This window comes from Chiroxiphia lanceolata, chromosome 12 (genome assembly GCF_009829145.1).
Source record: "Chiroxiphia lanceolata isolate bChiLan1 chromosome 12, bChiLan1.pri, whole genome shotgun sequence".
Classification (NCBI taxonomy): Eukaryota; Metazoa; Chordata; class Aves; order Passeriformes; family Pipridae; genus Chiroxiphia; species Chiroxiphia lanceolata.
This window is the reverse complement of record NC_045648.1, coordinates 35,530-53,565: the sequence shown is the minus strand read 5'-3', so window position 1 is coordinate 53,565 and position 18,036 is coordinate 35,530. Positions and strand designations below refer to the sequence as shown.

General features: G+C 41.1%; 1 protein-coding gene across 1 annotated transcript in view; it reads left to right on the top strand.

Moving 5' to 3' along the window:
• Positions 1-272: 272 nt before the first annotated feature.
• Positions 273-18,036, top strand: part of IQGAP1 (IQ motif containing GTPase activating protein 1) — a 53,291-nt gene continuing 35,527 nt past the window's right edge. Inside the window, exons 1-5 of the mRNA XM_032699693.1 lie at positions 273-382; positions 1,434-1,533; positions 14,734-14,890; positions 15,259-15,336; positions 16,944-17,020. Coding sequence (XP_032555584.1) covers positions 331-382; positions 1,434-1,533; positions 14,734-14,890; positions 15,259-15,336; positions 16,944-17,020 — 464 coding nt within the window. The 5' untranslated portion in view covers positions 273-330. The remainder of the gene's footprint in view (positions 383-1,433; positions 1,534-14,733; positions 14,891-15,258; positions 15,337-16,943; positions 17,021-18,036) is intronic.

Sequence of the window (18,036 nt, the reverse complement as noted above, 5' to 3'; positions counted from 1 at the left end):
CTGTGTTACGCGGAGTTTAGGTCAGAGCTTAGCTGGGTGTTACGAATGGGGCTGACGGGAAGGCTCAGGGCCAGGGCGGTGGCCCTGTGAGAGAGACTCCGGGGAGAGACAGGGTGGCCAGGCCGGGGTCCGTCGGGGCCGACCGGCAGGGCAAGGCAAATCGTCGCTTTGCTCCAGCAGCGGACGAAGGTGACGGAGGCGGCCAGGGCGCGACCGGGTCGGGAAGACGGAGAGAGCGCGGAGCGGCAGCTCCTCCCCCGCCACACCCGGTGCGGCAGGAAGAGGAACAGCCGCGCCCAGCTCGCGCCAGCCTCGGCCCAGCGCAGCACCATGGCGGCGGAGGAGGTGGACGGGCTGGCCGTGTCCCGGCCCCACTATGGCTGTGAGTACCGGGGCGCCCGGGGTCCGGGAATCCGCGTGGCCGCCAAGCGACGCCCAGCCCACGTTGCCCGCACCTTCCAGGGTCCCACGCTGGGAGGGGAGGCTGGGACGCCGCAGGCACGGGGGGAGCCGCGGGGCCCGGGCTCCGGGGCTGTCCCGCGGGCGCGATGCGCCCCACCGGCTCTCCTCGCGGGCCCCGGGGGTGGGCGCCTTGTGGCGCGGGAGCCCGTCCAAGTTCGACGGCCCTCCCGGACGCTAGAGATGAACTCTGGGAGAAGGCGGTGGGTGGACAGCGCAGGGGCGTCCTACGGCTGTCCCGCCGTCGTCTGCCGCGGGCGGGCCCCGAGCCTCGCCCAAGATGTCCGCCGCGGGCGGGGAGGGGGCGGCCCTGCCTTCTGCCTTCCCGCCGATTTCGGCGACCACACCCGAGTTGCCGGGCGAAACACCGCTGCTATCCGACACCTCCACCACCTTGTCATAGGCTTGCTGTGGAGAGGGAGGCTCTGGCTCTTGCCGTCCGAGATGAGGGCTCACCGGTGCTACGATACCGCGTCGAAGCGGCAGTGGATCTGAAGGATTCCCTTCCAGATGAGGACTATGAGTAGCATTTCCGTCTTCTTTTAGAGGTGGACTATGAAGATACGGAAGGGATTATATAATGTGAATGTATATTTTTGTCCTTCCTTAGTCTTTTGCTGTCAAAATCAGAGGACAGATGGGACATGTGGTCACTGATGTGCCTTTGAGGAAGACAAAGGCAAAGCTAGAAGAAAATAAGAGAATGAAGGATCGTTTCTAATAAATTGGAAGGTGGAAGCAGTCAAATTGTGAAGTCAGAAAGAAGGAAGATGACAAATTTATGTGAGGAGGATAAGGAAACAGGGTTTCTTCTGATGCTAGTAAAGAACAGATCATCAAATTCTTAATTCTTCTGAATTAGGGAAAAAAATGGATGAGTTTCTGTGGGAGAGGTTGGATCTGATTTTTTTATATACCCGTTCAATTATATTCAGTCTTCAACCACCTGAGAAATATGTTTTATCTATTTGCAGCTGTCTTGGATAATGAGAGATTAACAGCAGAGGAAATGGATGAAAGACGACGCCAGAATGTAGCCTATGAATACCTCTGTCATCTGGAGGAAGCAAAGAGGTAAGAATAAGTGGTTTTGAAACTGCTGGTGCTTTAAAAGAAGTTGTGACATTTGGTAAAGGGAATAATTTGGATGCATCTTACCTCTTGTCTCTGTTTCTTACTGGTTATATAGTTTCACTATAAAAACCCAACCGACCAAAACAGAGAACCCTCCTACCCCCCTCAAAAAACCCCTAACCCCTAATGCGTTTATCTAACATGTTCCTGAAGACTTTGTGACAAGAACTCTGTTGCTCTATTGCTCCAGTTTTCCTAGCACTGGATGGGTTCTCCCCGTTGTCTAACTTGTATCTTAGTGCAGTATCATCTCCTTGCTTAGCACTGGACATCAAAAACACTTATTCCCTTCCTCTTAACTGCAACCTCTTTAAAACTAAATTGTAACATTTCCCTTTGTGTATTTCCCTTGCACTTATCTTCTCTTAGACTGACAACTCAATTCTTGTGTATTTCTCTGTGTCTTTTTTAAGTCTGTAGTACTTTTCCCTGGATTGCTCTGACTTCTCTCCATGCACTCTGTGTCTTTCTGGAAGTCCACTTCCAAACCAGAAAACTTTTCCTACAGGGTCTTAGCATGCATACTTTTAAAGAGTGCAGGGATTATTTTGTGTACCCCAGTAGATTTGCTAGTATTGTACACTGTTGCGTGGCATTTGTGTTTTCATGATATTAAGATGTAATACAGTTTTGCTGAGTTGCCACCTTTTTGTTGTAGTCATGCTGGTGAAATTTGTTCCTCATCTTGTGTTTATATGCTCTATCATGTTTTCCTGAGTGTGTTACCCTTCACTTGATCCTGCTGAGTTGGATCTTTCCTGATGTTTGTTTAAAATATTGAAAGAACTTCGATCTTATTCCTGTCTTCCAGCATGTGTGTAGCTTTCGTGTCATCTCCATGTTTAATAAGCATATAAGCATGCTGTGTATCTTTATTCAGAGACTTAATCAAAAGTATGATCAGAACACAGTAGATGCTGTATATCTGCTGTTAAAGGAAAAAGAACTGATATTAAAAATGAGTACTTGAAGTCTTACTGTTGGTATTTTTAAAAATCTTCTGCTACCATTAAATCATATGTGCTGTACATGGAGATAGAATGAGACATACATAAACGCATGTTTGAAATAGCCAACAGTATGTTTTGTTATGGCTCACTAAACACTTCAGTCTGCCTTTGTCCTTCAAAAGATGATATGAATTAAGAGCTAGAAAACTTTGACTGGCTGGATGGTGAATTTCATATAAATCTGTGTAGTTCTTCCTCAGCAAGACAGACGTGTTCAACTGTAGCGATTTTAATGAGGAGGAAGTGCTGAGTTTTTACAAGCTCACTTCTAGCAGAGTGTAAAGAAGGATCTCATTCCAAGATTTTAATAGTTTATGTTGCCTTGCCAAGAATGTATAGTATATTTTTGAAAGGGCAGGGAACACTCAGTGTACGCTGTAGTCTTTTAAGTGCTTTGTAACAATTGTCACTAGTACAAATTCAGAGAGACTGCTTAGTTACTAGCAGATAATAATTTTCCATCTGTATGGACTTGGATGAAGTTTGAAGTAGTGAGAAAGATCTGACTATTTCAAAATAACTTCTTCCCTTTGAATCCAAAATCATCAGGAGCAAGTCCTGGGCAAACCGGGAGAGAGGAGTTGCACTGTGGTCACTGTCCAAGCTTGAAGGAGCCTCTTCAAGGAGGAGATCACTCACTTGTGGACTCTTCCTGTCCTTGGCCTCAGAGTAAATGCTCGAGGAGGTGCTGATTCTCTGTTCAATTCCTTGCCCAGATTTGCAAAAAAATTCAGGCAAAAATACCTAACACAGCAACAGCACCTAATTTCATACTGAAATGAAAAATTTAGAAAAGTTTGGATTTCTGAGCTGTCTGATGTAACAACAAATGTGCAGTAACTTCGAGTATTTCTTGAAGTTGTTTGGAGTACCTGTCGGCTAGGGAGCATACATCAGAAGCATTAGCAGAGGAATAACTTGATCTTATTTAGTGGTATTCCACCCTGCTTTCTTGTTTTTTTTTTTCACTGTCACTGTTGTTCTCTTGTTAATTAGCAGTTTTTGACTTCAGTTAATGTGCAACAGTCTTGTGAAACAGGAATTATTCTTGCTAGTTGGAGAAAGGGAGGCAGAGTGCAATTAAGTTGCTCAAGATTGTGAAAGACATTGAAATGAAATTTGGAGCTAAAATGAAGATTGTGAATAGAGGGATTCCTGTACTGTGTGTCAACTAGATGCCTCATTCTTGAATAAAATGGCTTTATTAATAAGTGTTGTTTAATACTTCAAGTTTTATGGTTTGTGTTCTATTTTTGTTTATTTGTTTGTTTGGATTGGTTTGCTTTTTTTTTTTTTGTCTCCAAATCACAGTAGTCCAATAGAAAAGCTGTGGCAGTGCAGATAAAACTATTAAGAGTATACTCTGTTCTGTTGTGACATGGCAGCTCATGCTCGCAGAAGGGTAAGGGTATATTTTTCTGGAATAGAAGCAACTCGAGAGACCTTATTTTGTAGTTCTTATCAAGAAGTCAGGGTGGTGCACTATAATATTCTTCATCAGTGTTGTGTGATAGCCTCTTTTCCTGTGTGGGGTACTTGTTGGGGTATTGTGGCGTTTTCATGATGAAATTAGCGCTTAGCAATCTGGCAAAGGCTTTTTCAAGCTTTGTCTTTCACAGTGGAATATTTTAGTTCTCCAAGTGCAAGGAGAGTATTGTTGGCTCTCTTGTTTCCTCATCTGACTTTGTGGGTGATGGTACCATGTGTTTCCACTGTGATAGTAGGAAATATTTTCATTCTGGATTACGTCCTAGTATAGCGTAAACATTTTAGTGCCCAGATTGTGCTGCTTCCAGTAGCTGTTTAACTTGCCTGAGCAGTGTGTTTCTTCTAGAATGCGTCAGGATGGAATCTGTCCCTACGGGTTTTTTTCTCATTTTGGGGTTTTCTTGTAGAAAATATACCCTATTTAGTAAGGAAAGGATGATGATTGTTCTATAATGTGGATCTAATCAGTTCAGGATTGAGGTGTACTGTCTATGTTCTTGTGGTAATCCCCTTTTTTCTGACAGATTGGAAGATGGCTTAGTGTAAACTGATGAAATCATGGAAAGAAATTAATACTTTGTGCTTGTGTAGTAGAGTCTGAAGGACCTTTCCTATTGATGCTTTTCTGTAAATTACTTTCCCTTCACCCTCATCCATGCTTTCTCTTAAGGTAGGGAGCACTTTTTTTTTTTTGACTGGGATGACTTGTCCGTCTTGAAGCAAAAAATAAACCTAAATTGTTTACCGGGGAGCTAGATTTCCTACAAGAAAACTAATGTTTAAAGAAAAAAAAATCTAGTCTTCATCTTTTTAGGTTTCCCACATTTAGTTTGAAAGTGTTTGACTGGATATCACTGTCTCTCAGAATTTGGCATAGTCATCCGATATTTGCTTCAAGAGGTTTCTTATTTTCAGAGGTGTAGGGTGCCCAGAAGAATGATAAAGAATTACAGAGGACACCTCTTTCTAGACAGATTAAACACATCTAGAGTTAGTGCTCTGCAAAGCTTATTCTGTGAGTAATCTTGTAAAGCTGGTTCATCAGGGTCTGTAAAGGTGTAGATATCAGTTGCTGTGGGAGCTCTTGTTTGAAGATGCTTAAAATAGTGCAGCTTAAATCTTTTTGTGAAGGAAATGTGATAGTTGCTCTTTTACACAGGATTAGTCTCAAGAGGCTTCTTCATTACAAATCAGATTTTTCAAAAAGGGGATAAATTACACTGATTCTTTTCTCTTATTAACCTGAACTTGGAAAAACTGAGGTAGTTCAGTTAAAATATGTGTCTTATGAGCCTTGGTTAAGAACAGGGCTGTGATAGAGCACTAGGTATTAGAAAGGTAGTTTGAGAAAAGCAGGATTAGGCTTTCTCACTTACTTTTGTATGGTTCTCAGTGTACCTCAGGTAAGTATATCATGTGCAAAATATCTTATTTAAATCCTGCTTAAATTATTGTGCAAATTAAACACAGACAGGTTTCCTATGGGTCTTGAAGCTGTAGGGCACTACCTCTCAGAGGATTCTGAGGATGAGGTGGTAGAGCAATCTGTGGCACATAGCCCAGAGTGCCACAGTCCGTCCTGGTGGTGTGAACCACTGCTGTGGTTTTATTGCTGCTTTGTTTTATTGTAAATCTCAAGGCAGCAAGAGTTGTAATGTAACTCAGGAGTCCCTCAAAGAAAAAGAAAGGTGGGGATTGTTTTGGATATTTCTGAGCTCATTCTTTTTTCCCATTCCTTCCCCGCCGCCCCCAGTTTAGGAAAACCTGACTCGTTGGGATGGGATTTCTTTTAGCTTTTAAAGGTATTTCCATTTGCATTCATATTTGAATGTCCAGAGTGTGTTCAGTCCAGCTGCAGTTTTGTGTCTTTCAGCGATTTATTAACAATTAATTGTATTACCTCAGAAGCATAGGAAATTACTAGAATTTTATAAATAACAGAAAAAGATAATGTGGTGGATCTTGAGGTGTTCACAGACTAGATATGAGACATTCTGTAGTTGTGATATGTGAAAGCTATTTTGCTTTTTGCAGGACGGCTTGTGTCTATATTTAATCTATCAGATCACAATGATCCTCTCTTTAATATTTGCTGGTTAGCATTACATGCTGAAAAAGATCTAAAGATGGAATTAGTTATGTTTAGAAAACATCTGCAGTAATTTTGTCAGTAACCTGTAATGTAAAGCCAAAGAAGGTGTTCCTCTTGTTGATGAGGTCTTCACATTTAGAAGGGAGACAGTCTGAGTATTCTGAATTATATCTGTTTGGTTTCCTGATATTTAATTTAAACTTATGACTCCTTTCAGAATTATTTTTTTTTTATTTTCTAACTTTAGAATGAGGACTTTTTAAAAAATTTTTGAACCATTTGTAGTATTGAAGTGCGACTGGATTTCTGCGGTTGCAGAGTCAAGAGGCAAATGAGCTCCTTCATAAATGTTTGTATTTGTAAATGTATTTGTGCGTGAGGAGTCCTGGTATCTTCATGTATAATCCAAGTCACAGAATTCCAGAAACTGGCAATTGACTGAATATGACTTATATAATTCCCACCAAAAGTTACCCCTCTAGATCAGGTGAGTGGGTCAGAAGGTCACTAATTGACATAGCAGAACTTATTCTTGTTTGGCATAACAGAGTTCCTCTTTTTATTCCAGATTAATCAAGACTTTTTTCTTTATTTCTTCGTGTTTCCACTTGTAAGTTGGGTCAGGTAATGGTTTTTGGGTTGGTTATTGGTTTTTTTGCATGTGTGTGGTTTTGCGGTGGATTTCTTTTTGTTTGTTTTCTGCTTTTGTCAGATACAATGCAAGTCCCCTATTGGATTGAATAGCCATGAATATTCATAGATAATATTTTATTATCAGTAGTTATAAGTTGAAGTACCTTCTGTTTAACTCTCACCACTTTATCTGGTGCTTTTATCGGCTCCTGTTTGCACTTGAGGAGATATTTCTCTACAGATCTTGTACTGTTTCATTGATGACCTCATGCAGTTGGCAGGGAGTGGCTGTCTGGACTGGAAGTGTCTTGGAATGCACATTCAGAACTGTATTTTTCTGAGAAGTGGGTGGAGAGAGGTAGGGAGAGGACAGTGGTGGAATACCACGATCTTTGCTTCACTTTGCTTTACTTTAGATACTTTTTTAATGACTCACTGGAAATAGTAATGAAAGGCAGGCAAGGAGGAAAGAAACAACTGTATGGAATTCAGTTTGGAGACCAGGGATTTTCTGTTTGGAGGGTGGTTTCTGAAGGAATATTGTATGTAATATAAGAAGAGAGCAGCCCCAAATAACCAAAGCAAAGAGTTGTCATTAACAGTTCTTGAGTATTGGTACTATGGAGTGCTCCTTAATAACCCTTATTTACAAGAAATTAAGTTACTTCATTGATTCTGTAACTTCCAGGCATTTAGGCCTATTTAGTTTCTAATGGAAAGTGATGATGGCAATTAGCTTGAAAGATGGTTTTGAGTATATGATAATTAAGGTCCTCATGACTGTTGGCTTAGTACTCATCTGAAAGCTCTCTAGGACAAATGACAAATCTTTTTGGCAAACATGGCAAATGCTGTAGTATCCTCATCAGCAAGAGCAGCTAAGGCAGTTTTTACAGGTTGTTGGCAGTGTTTGCAAGGGAGGAAAGAGGAACCTCATACTTACTTTTAAGAAGGGGGGCTGAGGGTAAAGATTTAAATGCTAGAGTATTAATAGGGTCTTTGGTTCAGCTGATTGTTACCAGGGAGAGTACGTCAATCACTGGAAAAAATCTGGCCTGTGTTACTCATTAATTCTTTGCTTTTTAGTATCTTTGAACTGTGTGCATAATGAGAATGTTCTGGGACCTTTTAGCTGTGGGCAGTGCTTGTTTTCTTAGCTCTCCATTTGAGAGATTGTGACTCTTCCTGTACAAACCTTACTGAAAGACATTTAAATAGCCACCTACTTTTCTAGAAGAGAACACTCCTGATGGGATAAATTTATTTTACTTGGTTGTTATTACCTCTCTGAGAGATCTTTAATCTTCTGAGGTGATTCCTTGATTTGTTCAGAGTTGATAGAATAAGTTATTCTAAAGAGAAGTTTTTGTTGGGGATTTTTCCGCATGTGTCTAACGTCCTTGCTCAGGTGAACCGGATGAAGAACTGAGGCTGTCTCCCAAGTTTTCTCTTTTCATGCTCTATGAGAATGTCTGCTAAGTCTGCAATTGTAACTGAACTAAAGAAGTTTGAGGTAGCGTCTACATATGAACGATCTGCTGGAGCATGAGATTCCTCTTCTTTCAATAAAATGAGTACTGTGATTTGTCTAAAAAATACCTGTGATGTTGTCAATACTGAGCGGTGAAAAAACCTTTAAGCCATAGCTTTGTACATTCTTTCTGATGGCTTATGCAGACCCTGTTGGGGGGGGGGGGAAAGAAGGTACTGCCCTTTCCCTCTGGCCACTTTTCCCTTTGCTATGATGCTGCAATGGCCGTGCATCTTTTCCTTGGCAAATGTGTGGGGAATTGCAGTAGAAGGGCTAAATGAATGTGAACAGAAATGTCTGGATATGAAGGCATCACAGGCAACAGGTGGAATGACCTGTCTTTAAAAAATGCCTGGATTAGCAGCTGGTCATCCAGACCCCAACTTGTTTGTGTTCAGCACAGTGAACAAATACTGGTAAGTCACGGACGTGGTACGAGGCAGAGATAATCATCACTGTTTGCTACCAAGGGGTATGAAAAGGCCTGTCTGTAACCTGCAAGTTCTGCATGTGGTTTCTGACTGAGGAAGTGCCCAGGAGATGTGAGGAGAACTTGCTGACTGGTATCTCTCGCCTTCCATGTCAGGGCAACAGGTCCTGGACCTCCTGATGCTTGTTGTTGGGCCAGGTGTAATGGCCCACTGCTAGATGGACAGCATGAACATCTTTTTCCTGCTTGACCGATTGCAGGACAGACTTCTTGGGCACCAAATGCTTTCTGGTGCTTTTGAGTATAAGATTGAGTGAAACCTGGGGGTTTTTTTTCCAGTTTTTATGTCAAATAGAATCAGCTCCCCCCTTCTGCATGGTCTGTCATATTTTGCTGTGCTGTTGATACAAGGGTGTAACTGCATTTCGTGCTTATCTACCACATTACAGGTTCAATAGATACTGGCTTTAGACCTAGTTGAAGGCAAGAGCATTTCTATTCTGGGGAAGGTGACAAAGATTTAAATTTTGAGTTGATATTGAAACTAAGAATGCTGCTTTTCATAGAGAACTAGAGAATTATAAACCAGTGAACAGTCAGAATGTGTTTTAGGAAACAGATCTTGCTCAATAGAATATTTCAAATTACAGTCCTGACAGTTTTATGGTAATTACTGGTGTAATTTTGATAGTTTAGGAGGTACCTCACTTAATATGTTATACTGATATCAGCAAAGCCCTGTGCGTTTACAGGTGTGATTTCAGGTTTATCTGCTTTGGAAGACTGTAAGTGACTGATCTTGAACATGATATCTCTTGGTGGTGATCATATTTCCCAGGATGTTGATTGTTACACCACTGTGAAAGCCTTCCTGTGCTCCTCTCCCTCCCCCCCCCTCGGCTCCTCCCCAGGATTTGAATATGATCTTGGAAGAGTGGAATTCTAAATAAGTATTTTTGATGCCTTCCTTTAGATTGGACACCTGCTGTCTGGAATGTGCTGGTGTCCCTTAGTCTCCTTTTGTGAGCTTTGTTTCTGTAGGATGAGTTCTCAGGCAAAAGATAATATTTGAAATGCTGTGTGTGTCAGTGCAGGGTACTAGCAATATGCAGTAAAGACATTGATGTATTATGCAAATACTGACCCTGAGGGTGAACAAACCTGGTGGGGAGTTAGGGAAAGGGACACAGTTTTCTTTCTGGACGTATTGTTGTTCTGAGTGGAATGCTAGGTATTCTGAAAGTCTTCACGTGACATAATTTGTCATTTTTGTAATATGAATTGAATGGCAGGTTAGCATTGCTCACTGGCTGGTTTCCAACTTCTGACTGGTGGTTATTCTGTGATTGCTGAAACTCCATTTGACGGAGAGTTCTGACCTCTTCTTGCCTGTTTTCTGCCATCGGCCAGATTCTTGACAAATTTTCCAGTTGCAGCAGCCACATGAAGAAGATATTATCACAACTTATTACTTGAGAAAGATTATATCATTTACTGTATGTCAGAAATCCTGTGAAACAATTACTTTCCACCTAAATAAAAGTCCTTTTCAACACAGGGACAGGTTCATTATGTTATAGGTCCTTGTTTTTCAAAATGAAGTTGTCCTGGAATTGTGAAACTAGCTAATTAACTGCCAAAAACTGAAGCATGTAAATATTTTTGGGTCTTTACTGCTGCAGTTTTATGTGTCGACTTTGGCAGATGAAGAGTAAATTTTCCATTTATTTTCTTATGGACAAAACTTTTGCATCAGCATTATGATATTTGACAGAGTTAGACCATAAAGGTATCTAGTGTTGATTTTCTTGATGCTCCAGGCATTTTGGAAGTGCAAAAAGATTACTGTGTTTCAAATTGTACCCACAGTGTGAGTATGTACATGGAAGTCACATCTTGAAGATTTGTTTGAAGAACATGATTTTTGGCAAATAGCCTGCCTCTTTCATGCTTATGAGAAGAAAATATGTAACACAGTCTGTGTAAGTAGAGCACAGGTTTAGGCAGGCTTGTTTTTCTAATTAAAATACACTGGTGCAGTATACAGACAGTGTTACAGAGACTGGAGGCTAACAAGTCATATGAACCTGGAAAGAGAATCAAGCTTTATGCTCCTCCTGCCCACTTCTAGACCTCAATCAGAAGGAAACAGCATATTCACCCTTCTTGAAGAAGCAGACAACAATCACCACCTTCTGAAATGTAGTTGATAGGGCGACGCTAGAAGCAACCAAGAAGTGTTGTGGCACTGATATGCTTACAAAGAGAAGACAAACGATCCTGTGTGATGATCAAGAACTTTGTGGCCAGTGCTCTCAAACTAGGGGCTCAGAAGTTTATGCGAAGGTTCTGTTTGCAGCTTTCCTGCTAATGAAATTGGTGAGGTGTGCAGTAAGCAGAATGTGATGTGGTCCTGTGGACAACTGATCTTCAACTAACAACATTGGTACCAGACCCTGATACTAGTGGTACTGGCTGTCCTTCAGCATGATGTGTCGGGGTTACATACTTTATCTTCTTAGAGTTCTTAATTGCTAGAAGTACGGAAAGGACGTGTCTTTGAGGCCAGCACCGTGAAAGGGACCACAGGGTGCAGATGCAGATGGTTGGGCTGCAGTGTCATCTTAGAGTTGAAAAATGTTGCTGGGTAGGTCTGTGTGAAAAAGGAAAAGCCATTTTAGTATAATGGAAGGTTAAAAATTTTATTTCTGGCCCTGCAGATAATTAGTTTTTCCTGGAAATTACTGCTACTTAGTAATGACCAAGAAGTGAGCTTTCTTTGTAGGTTGGTAAAGATCACTTTTTTCCAACTGTTAAGGCCTTCTGTGTTTTCTATGCTGTGCTGTTTTCTTTTTGTGCTGGGACATACTGCGTGCTAGTCCTGTCATGTTATGAGCACTGTTCCTTAGAGGCTTTGTCCATTTTTTTTGTCTACTCTACTATTTTTGTTTATTATACTGGATATTCTTGCAACAAATTCCAGAGAAACGGATTGCTAGTTCTGCCTCCTCAAGCTTATCTGTAATCAGTATGAGAGGAAAAGAATGACGTTTTCTTTCTTTTCCACATCGTTTCCATTGTCTTAGGGTTTGCCACAGTTGACAGTTTCACAAGTGTAAGAGGAAAATGTGTGCCCTGTGATCAAATGTTAAGTTTTTGCTGTGTCTAAACTCCAGTTCTGGTTGAAATTTACCTGTAATACTGTTGAAACATAGAACACGTTTGTGTAACTTGTCACAACACTCAATAATGCTGTATTGGGGGAGAATAAAAACGTTGGTAGCTGAGATGACTGATGTTACTTTTTTCCAGTCCTTGGTAATGGAGCAAGTTTCCTTTAGAAGTTTGAAAATAGCATGAATTGAGAGACTAGCTGCCTGACAATACCTGATGTTACATTTTTGTTGTCATCTCTTCTCAAGGAAGGCCTAACTTTAAATTGATAATGATGGTAGTAGCTTCATGTAGGTATTCAAGAATCTTTTTTTAGGAGAGGCATTTTGTAGCAGTAGGACTAACAGATTGGAAAGGTGCAATTAATACTTTATTTGAGCTAGCTTCAGTAAAATTGTAGAATCCAGTGTTACCTATGCAGTCATGTGATGAAACTTGATTGAGGAATTCATTCTGGGTTAAACACTACCTTTTCTGTGCTAGTGAGAGGGAGGGAGTGTAGTGGAAACTGCTGAAGTAGCAGAAAGAATTCTGGGTTTCTCTGAAAAGCTTACCGGTGGCATATTGTTCTAATGCCTAATGTCTAAAGGGAGTAGAGGTTGTTGCCCGTCAACCAGGTTCCCCCCTCATTGAGAAATACATTCCTCTTGCTCACCTGGAAATTCCACATTTATTTCTGCCTTTTAACAATGACAGGTGTTAATTTTAATACAAGTATGTGGGCTTTTAAATATGAAAGGTACTGGATAATGTTTTCTGCAAACATAGCTTTGTCCTCTGGGCTGGCAAATGGTTAAGCAGTGCTACACCAAGGGGGAGCATTATTGTATGTAAATTGCTCTAGTTTTGTACTTATATTAACACCCATTTAGGAACCTGTTGAAACAGATATGAGTACATTGAGACAGCTTATGTTCTAATTATGGACTATTTATCTTATCAAAATGCTTAAACAGAACTCACTGTCTCTGTGTCCCTCTGTAAGGCATTAATTTAATGGTTTGGTCACATGTCACTTCTACTTCCATTTGAGGTCTTCTAGTCTGAACAAAGTGGGTGGTGGTTTGTTTTTTTTTTTTGTTTTCCCAGTAAGGTAGTTGGGAAGGTACTATGAAATTTGTTAATATGATTAAGACTCTTCCAGGGTTTGAGTAGCTCTGTGTCCTCTTAGGAGTCTTTGGTTATAATGGTCTGTGATATGCCAGTGACAGTGTCTTTTGGGTAATGGTGCGGAATTTTTAAACTTATGTTATACTTTCTCTCTATCACGTATCTTATCTGCATTTATCTTATCTGCAACTTATCACGTTGCTTATCTGCATTTTTCTTCCTGATAAACGCTACTCCTTCTTGCTTTTTTGGGTCCTGCTTTGGGTTGCAAGCCGCTTTTCTTGGACTCACGCTGCAGTCCATAGTGTAATCATGTCTCCTTTGGGATTTAAAGTGCTTTGTTTTCAAGCAGGATTGTTTACTTGCCTGTGCTTCAGATCAGTCCCAGTGATGTGGGCTCATCATCCCCATGAGCCAAATTATTAATTTCATTTGTTACACTGTCAACTGTGTTTTATAGTACGGACTGTAGCTGTTCTGGGCCACTATTGTCTTGAAAGCCGCTTTTCTGTGATCTTAATTGATCCAAGGCTCATCTGCCCTGTAAGAGCTTTAGAGTTCAGCTGCAAGTGAGGCATCATCTAAGTAAAACGCTTTAGAAAGTGACCTGTGGTTGTGCAGCTCCCTTTTTTACAGAACACAGCAGCCAGGGAGCAGGTCATTTTTAGAAGAAACTGTAGCTGAGCTTGCAGTATACAGCCTCCAATAGCTTGTACAGAAGAAATATCAATGTGTGCCTCTGTTTTGAGGACAGTGATTTTTCAAATTATTTGCTATATTCTTTATTTTTGTCATGAGGATCCGTGACACCATAAATGAGATGGAAGGCAAGAAGATAAAGGAAAATGAGTTGTTATGAGGAGAGGAATGTCTGTTCCATTTTTTCCCCTGTTTTTGAAATGTATGATAGAGTGGGAGAGAATACATAGAAAAATACACTTGATGACAACATCAGCAAACTGAAAGAGTGTAGGTTTAGATTAGATATTAGGAAAAAAATTCTTTACTGTGAGGGGGGTTAGGCACTGGAACAGGTTGCCTAGAGAAGCCCCATTCCCTGGAAGTGTTCAAGGTGAGGCTGGGTGGAGCTCTGAGTAATCTAGTCTAAGGGAAGGTGTCCCTGCCTGTGGTAGGGGGTGGAATGAGATGAACTTTAAGGTCCTGTCCCGTTCAAACCGTTCTTTGATTCTGTGAACACTGTAGGGCTTCTCTGTGACATCAGTTAAAAGAGCTTGAGTAAGTGGCACAAAGTCATGAAATAACTAGGAAATACTTAATGAGAGTAAAGAAATGCTTGTGAGATAAGCCTGTACTCATGAGGAAGGTTTAAGTTAGTTAAAAGGACAGGATGGCTGCTATGTCTAGACCAGTACCAACTAAATCATGGGCTGGAGGAGAAACGTGAAGATGAGATTGTGTCTTAATTACTTTTGAGACTCTGACTGATGGACTCCGTACTTCTCATTAATATTTTGTTTGAAGTGTTACTGACTAGCATTTTAATGACACAGATTCTGTGGTAGTGTTATATCCATTTTCAACCCTTATTGTTAAATGAATAGTATGCTTGAGTATGACAGCAGTAGCAGCATGAAGCTTGTTTAGCATGGGGTTGTGTTCACAAATTGGAGATACACTCGTGTGACCAGCTTTGTTGTTCTTGCACTTCCAGATGGATGGAGGCCTGTTTGAATGAGGAGCTGCCTGCCACAACAGAGCTGGAAGAAGGATTGAGAAATGGAGTCTACCTGGCCAAACTTGGAAACTTTTTCTCCCCTAAGGTGGTTTCTGTGAAAAAAATCTATGATAGGGAACAGACTAGATATAAGGTGAGTGCTGTTGACCATGGATACTTCTTTAGACAGACATCTAAAACAGGAATATGTACACATGGAGGTAGTATGAGAAAATAAGCAGAAAGTTAGTTTATATTAGTCTTACCTTAAAAACTCTGCTTTCACTCTAGAATAATGATTAAGTGAGGGACTAGGCGGACTCTTAGCTTTGTCTCTAAATTTGCACTTAGGTGAAATAATTTGTCATAAACAGTCAATATAAGTGTGTATAGAAGACTTCTGACTTCTGTAAAAGTGCTGTTTTCACCATCAGTCTTAATGAACCTCCCTGCTGTTCTTGGCAGCTGTGATATTTTGTTTCTTACTGCTCTCCCTCTTGTTTCTGCCTGTTTTTATTTCAGGCAACCGGTCTCCACTTCCGACACACAGATAACGTAATCCAGTGGCTGAATGCCATGTCTGAGATTGGTCTCCCCAAGGTAACTTCTATGTTGTACATGCAAATAAATAAATAATCTCAGAAGAGCTTTGTGTTCTGTGGAAGCATTTGCTGTTGTACAAAAATCAGCACACTCAATCTAGTTAATTCTAGATTTATGTCCCTGTAGAAACTCTCTCCGAAAACTTGCTGGAAGATTTCATTCTGCTATGTGTGTGAGAACAATTAGGAGTAAAATAATTAATCCTTCTATACTGTATCCTTATTATTACTAATCTTGCATGACATCTGCATTGTATTGTTCTTGCCTTGCATTCTTTTGAACAGTATCTGAGCTACAGTTTGATTGTGGAAGTTTTTTTTAGAAATCTATGCTAAAAATAGGAACACGACAGAAAATACTATATTCTTCATTTTTTTCAGATTTCCCTGTGAAATTTTCGTATCAAGTTGAAATGTTCCTGGTGTAGCTTGATCAAATATGAATTGTTGGCTTGACTAGAGAAATGACTAGATAAACTTCCCTGAGCTAATAAACACAGTTGCCTGAACATATATATGGAACTGTGGTAGTGTTGGGCTTATAGCCAAGGTTTTTTGTAAGCCATGTTATGCTTAGTCTCACCAAAACCAGCATTGCGCAATTTAATCTGGTGTATGTTTTCTTTGCATATGTGCTTGAAAATTAAACACTTCATTTTTGGCAGAGTTTCTTAAATAACTTGTGATTAACTGGTTGAGCCTTCATGGGATTTATGATGATCTTACAGAACGCATTTGGGATTAGGAAATACTGAAATATGCTGTTAGGGTGGTTAGGTGAAAATAAACGAGGAGGAGTTAGAGAGATGTTAAGTGCCAGGTATGAGGTAAGAGTATCAGATGTAAATGTGTGAGAAGATGTCAAAGAAACTGTGCTGGGGTCCAGTACATTTACAAAAATTACCATTGCTTTAAGTATTTTCCCATGCAGAAGAACCAGGGAACTGATGCTGTGGAATTGAGGGTCCTCTAGTTGCTCGTCTTTACAGAAAGAGCAATGCTATTTTGTGCTCATAGGCAACAGCGAGGAACCTTCCAACAGCTAGAAAATAATGTATCTTTTCAGTACTTCTGAATTAATTGTGACTTCCAGTATTAACCCCTTTTGTTAAACTTTGAAGACGTTTGTGTTTGAGACCGTCTGAAAGCTTTTGGGTCCAGGTAACTGAAAACGTAGTATGCAGAGCACCTCAGTGCTGGTCTGCGTTTCCTTTTGAAACTATCTCTTCTCTCTATTGCTTTTCAATCCCATTTAATCCAAGCAAAATCCTCTTTTCTCTTTTCTGCTCTAATTATTTTTTTCATCTCTTGGCTTTCACCAAAGTCACGACCCAGTATCTTGGTGCACACACAGAAGAAAGGGTCTACCTATTCACGTGTGTAGAACTTGGCAGGAAAAGGGGAGCTCTGTTTTGGGTGTGGGTGTTAGAAACAAAAGGCGGGATTGGCACTTCAGGTAGGAGAAACATTGGTCCAGGGCAGAGAAGCTTGAAGAGTTTTGTTTCGTGGGCTGTTTCATTACTGTAGTGCAGAAGAATTGGACTGATATGATTTGGCTATATAGAGTGAATATCATTCAGGCTGCTAACCTTGTTTTGTCTTTAGATATTCTACCCAGAAACTACAGATATCTATGATCGCAAGAACATGCCGCGCTGTATCTATTGTATTCATGCACTCAGGTAAGGCATACCTTACCAGACAGAAAATCTGATTGCTTCTGAAATCTTTCTGCAAAGCTGAAAGGTGAGAGGAGAGAGAGCTGAACTGAAGGCTAGATGAGGGCAAATTTTCTAACAGAACAATGTTGCCAGGTGAGGGCAAAGATCCATGAAGCCAGTATTTTGTCTTGGGCAGTGGCCAAATGAGATGCCGAAGGAAAAAGAGTCAGTGGAGTATGTTGTGACTTCTACCTTTCCATTCCAGTTCTCACCCTCTCACCCTCTCAGTTAGAGCTAGACATTCTTTAACCAAGAAGACAGTGAGGCACTGGTGCAGGTTGCCAGAGAAGCTGTGGCTGCCTCGTCCCTGAAAGTGTTAAAGGCCAGGTTGGATGGAGTTTGGAGCAACCTGAGATAGTGGAAGGTGTCCCTGCCCATGGCAGGGGGCTGGGTTGGAATTAGATGATCTCTAAGGTCCCTTGCAACCCAAGCCTTTATTGTGATTCTATGATCGTGCTGAGCTGGCATGACAGGCAAAAACTAGAGGAGTTGCTTCACTTTTCTCAATCCCATCTCTACTTAACTGTATGGTTTCACCCCTTCTTTGTAACAGTTATGTTTCTTGTGAGGCCTAGGTGAATACATTAACCCCATTTTAATAAGCCGAATCAGCTTAGTGAATACTTCCCCCCTACTCGCTATTGATGAGACCACACCTGCAATCCTGTGTCCAGTTCTGGGCTCCCCAGCATAAGAGGGGCAGGAGCATGCTGGAGAGAGTTGAAAGAAGGATCGCCTTCAGGAAAGGCTGGGAGAGTTGGGGCTATTCAGTGCAGATAACAGATGGGGCCGTGGCAATCTCAGCAATGTGTGCAGCTATCTGAAGGGAGGATGCAAGAATGTGAAGCCAGGCTCTTCTCAGTGATGTCATGACATGACAAGAGGCAGCTGGCACAATCTGAACCACAGAAGAGTTCCTCTCAACATCAGGAAACACTTTGTTTACTGTGAGGGTGACCAAGGAGGGGCACAAATTG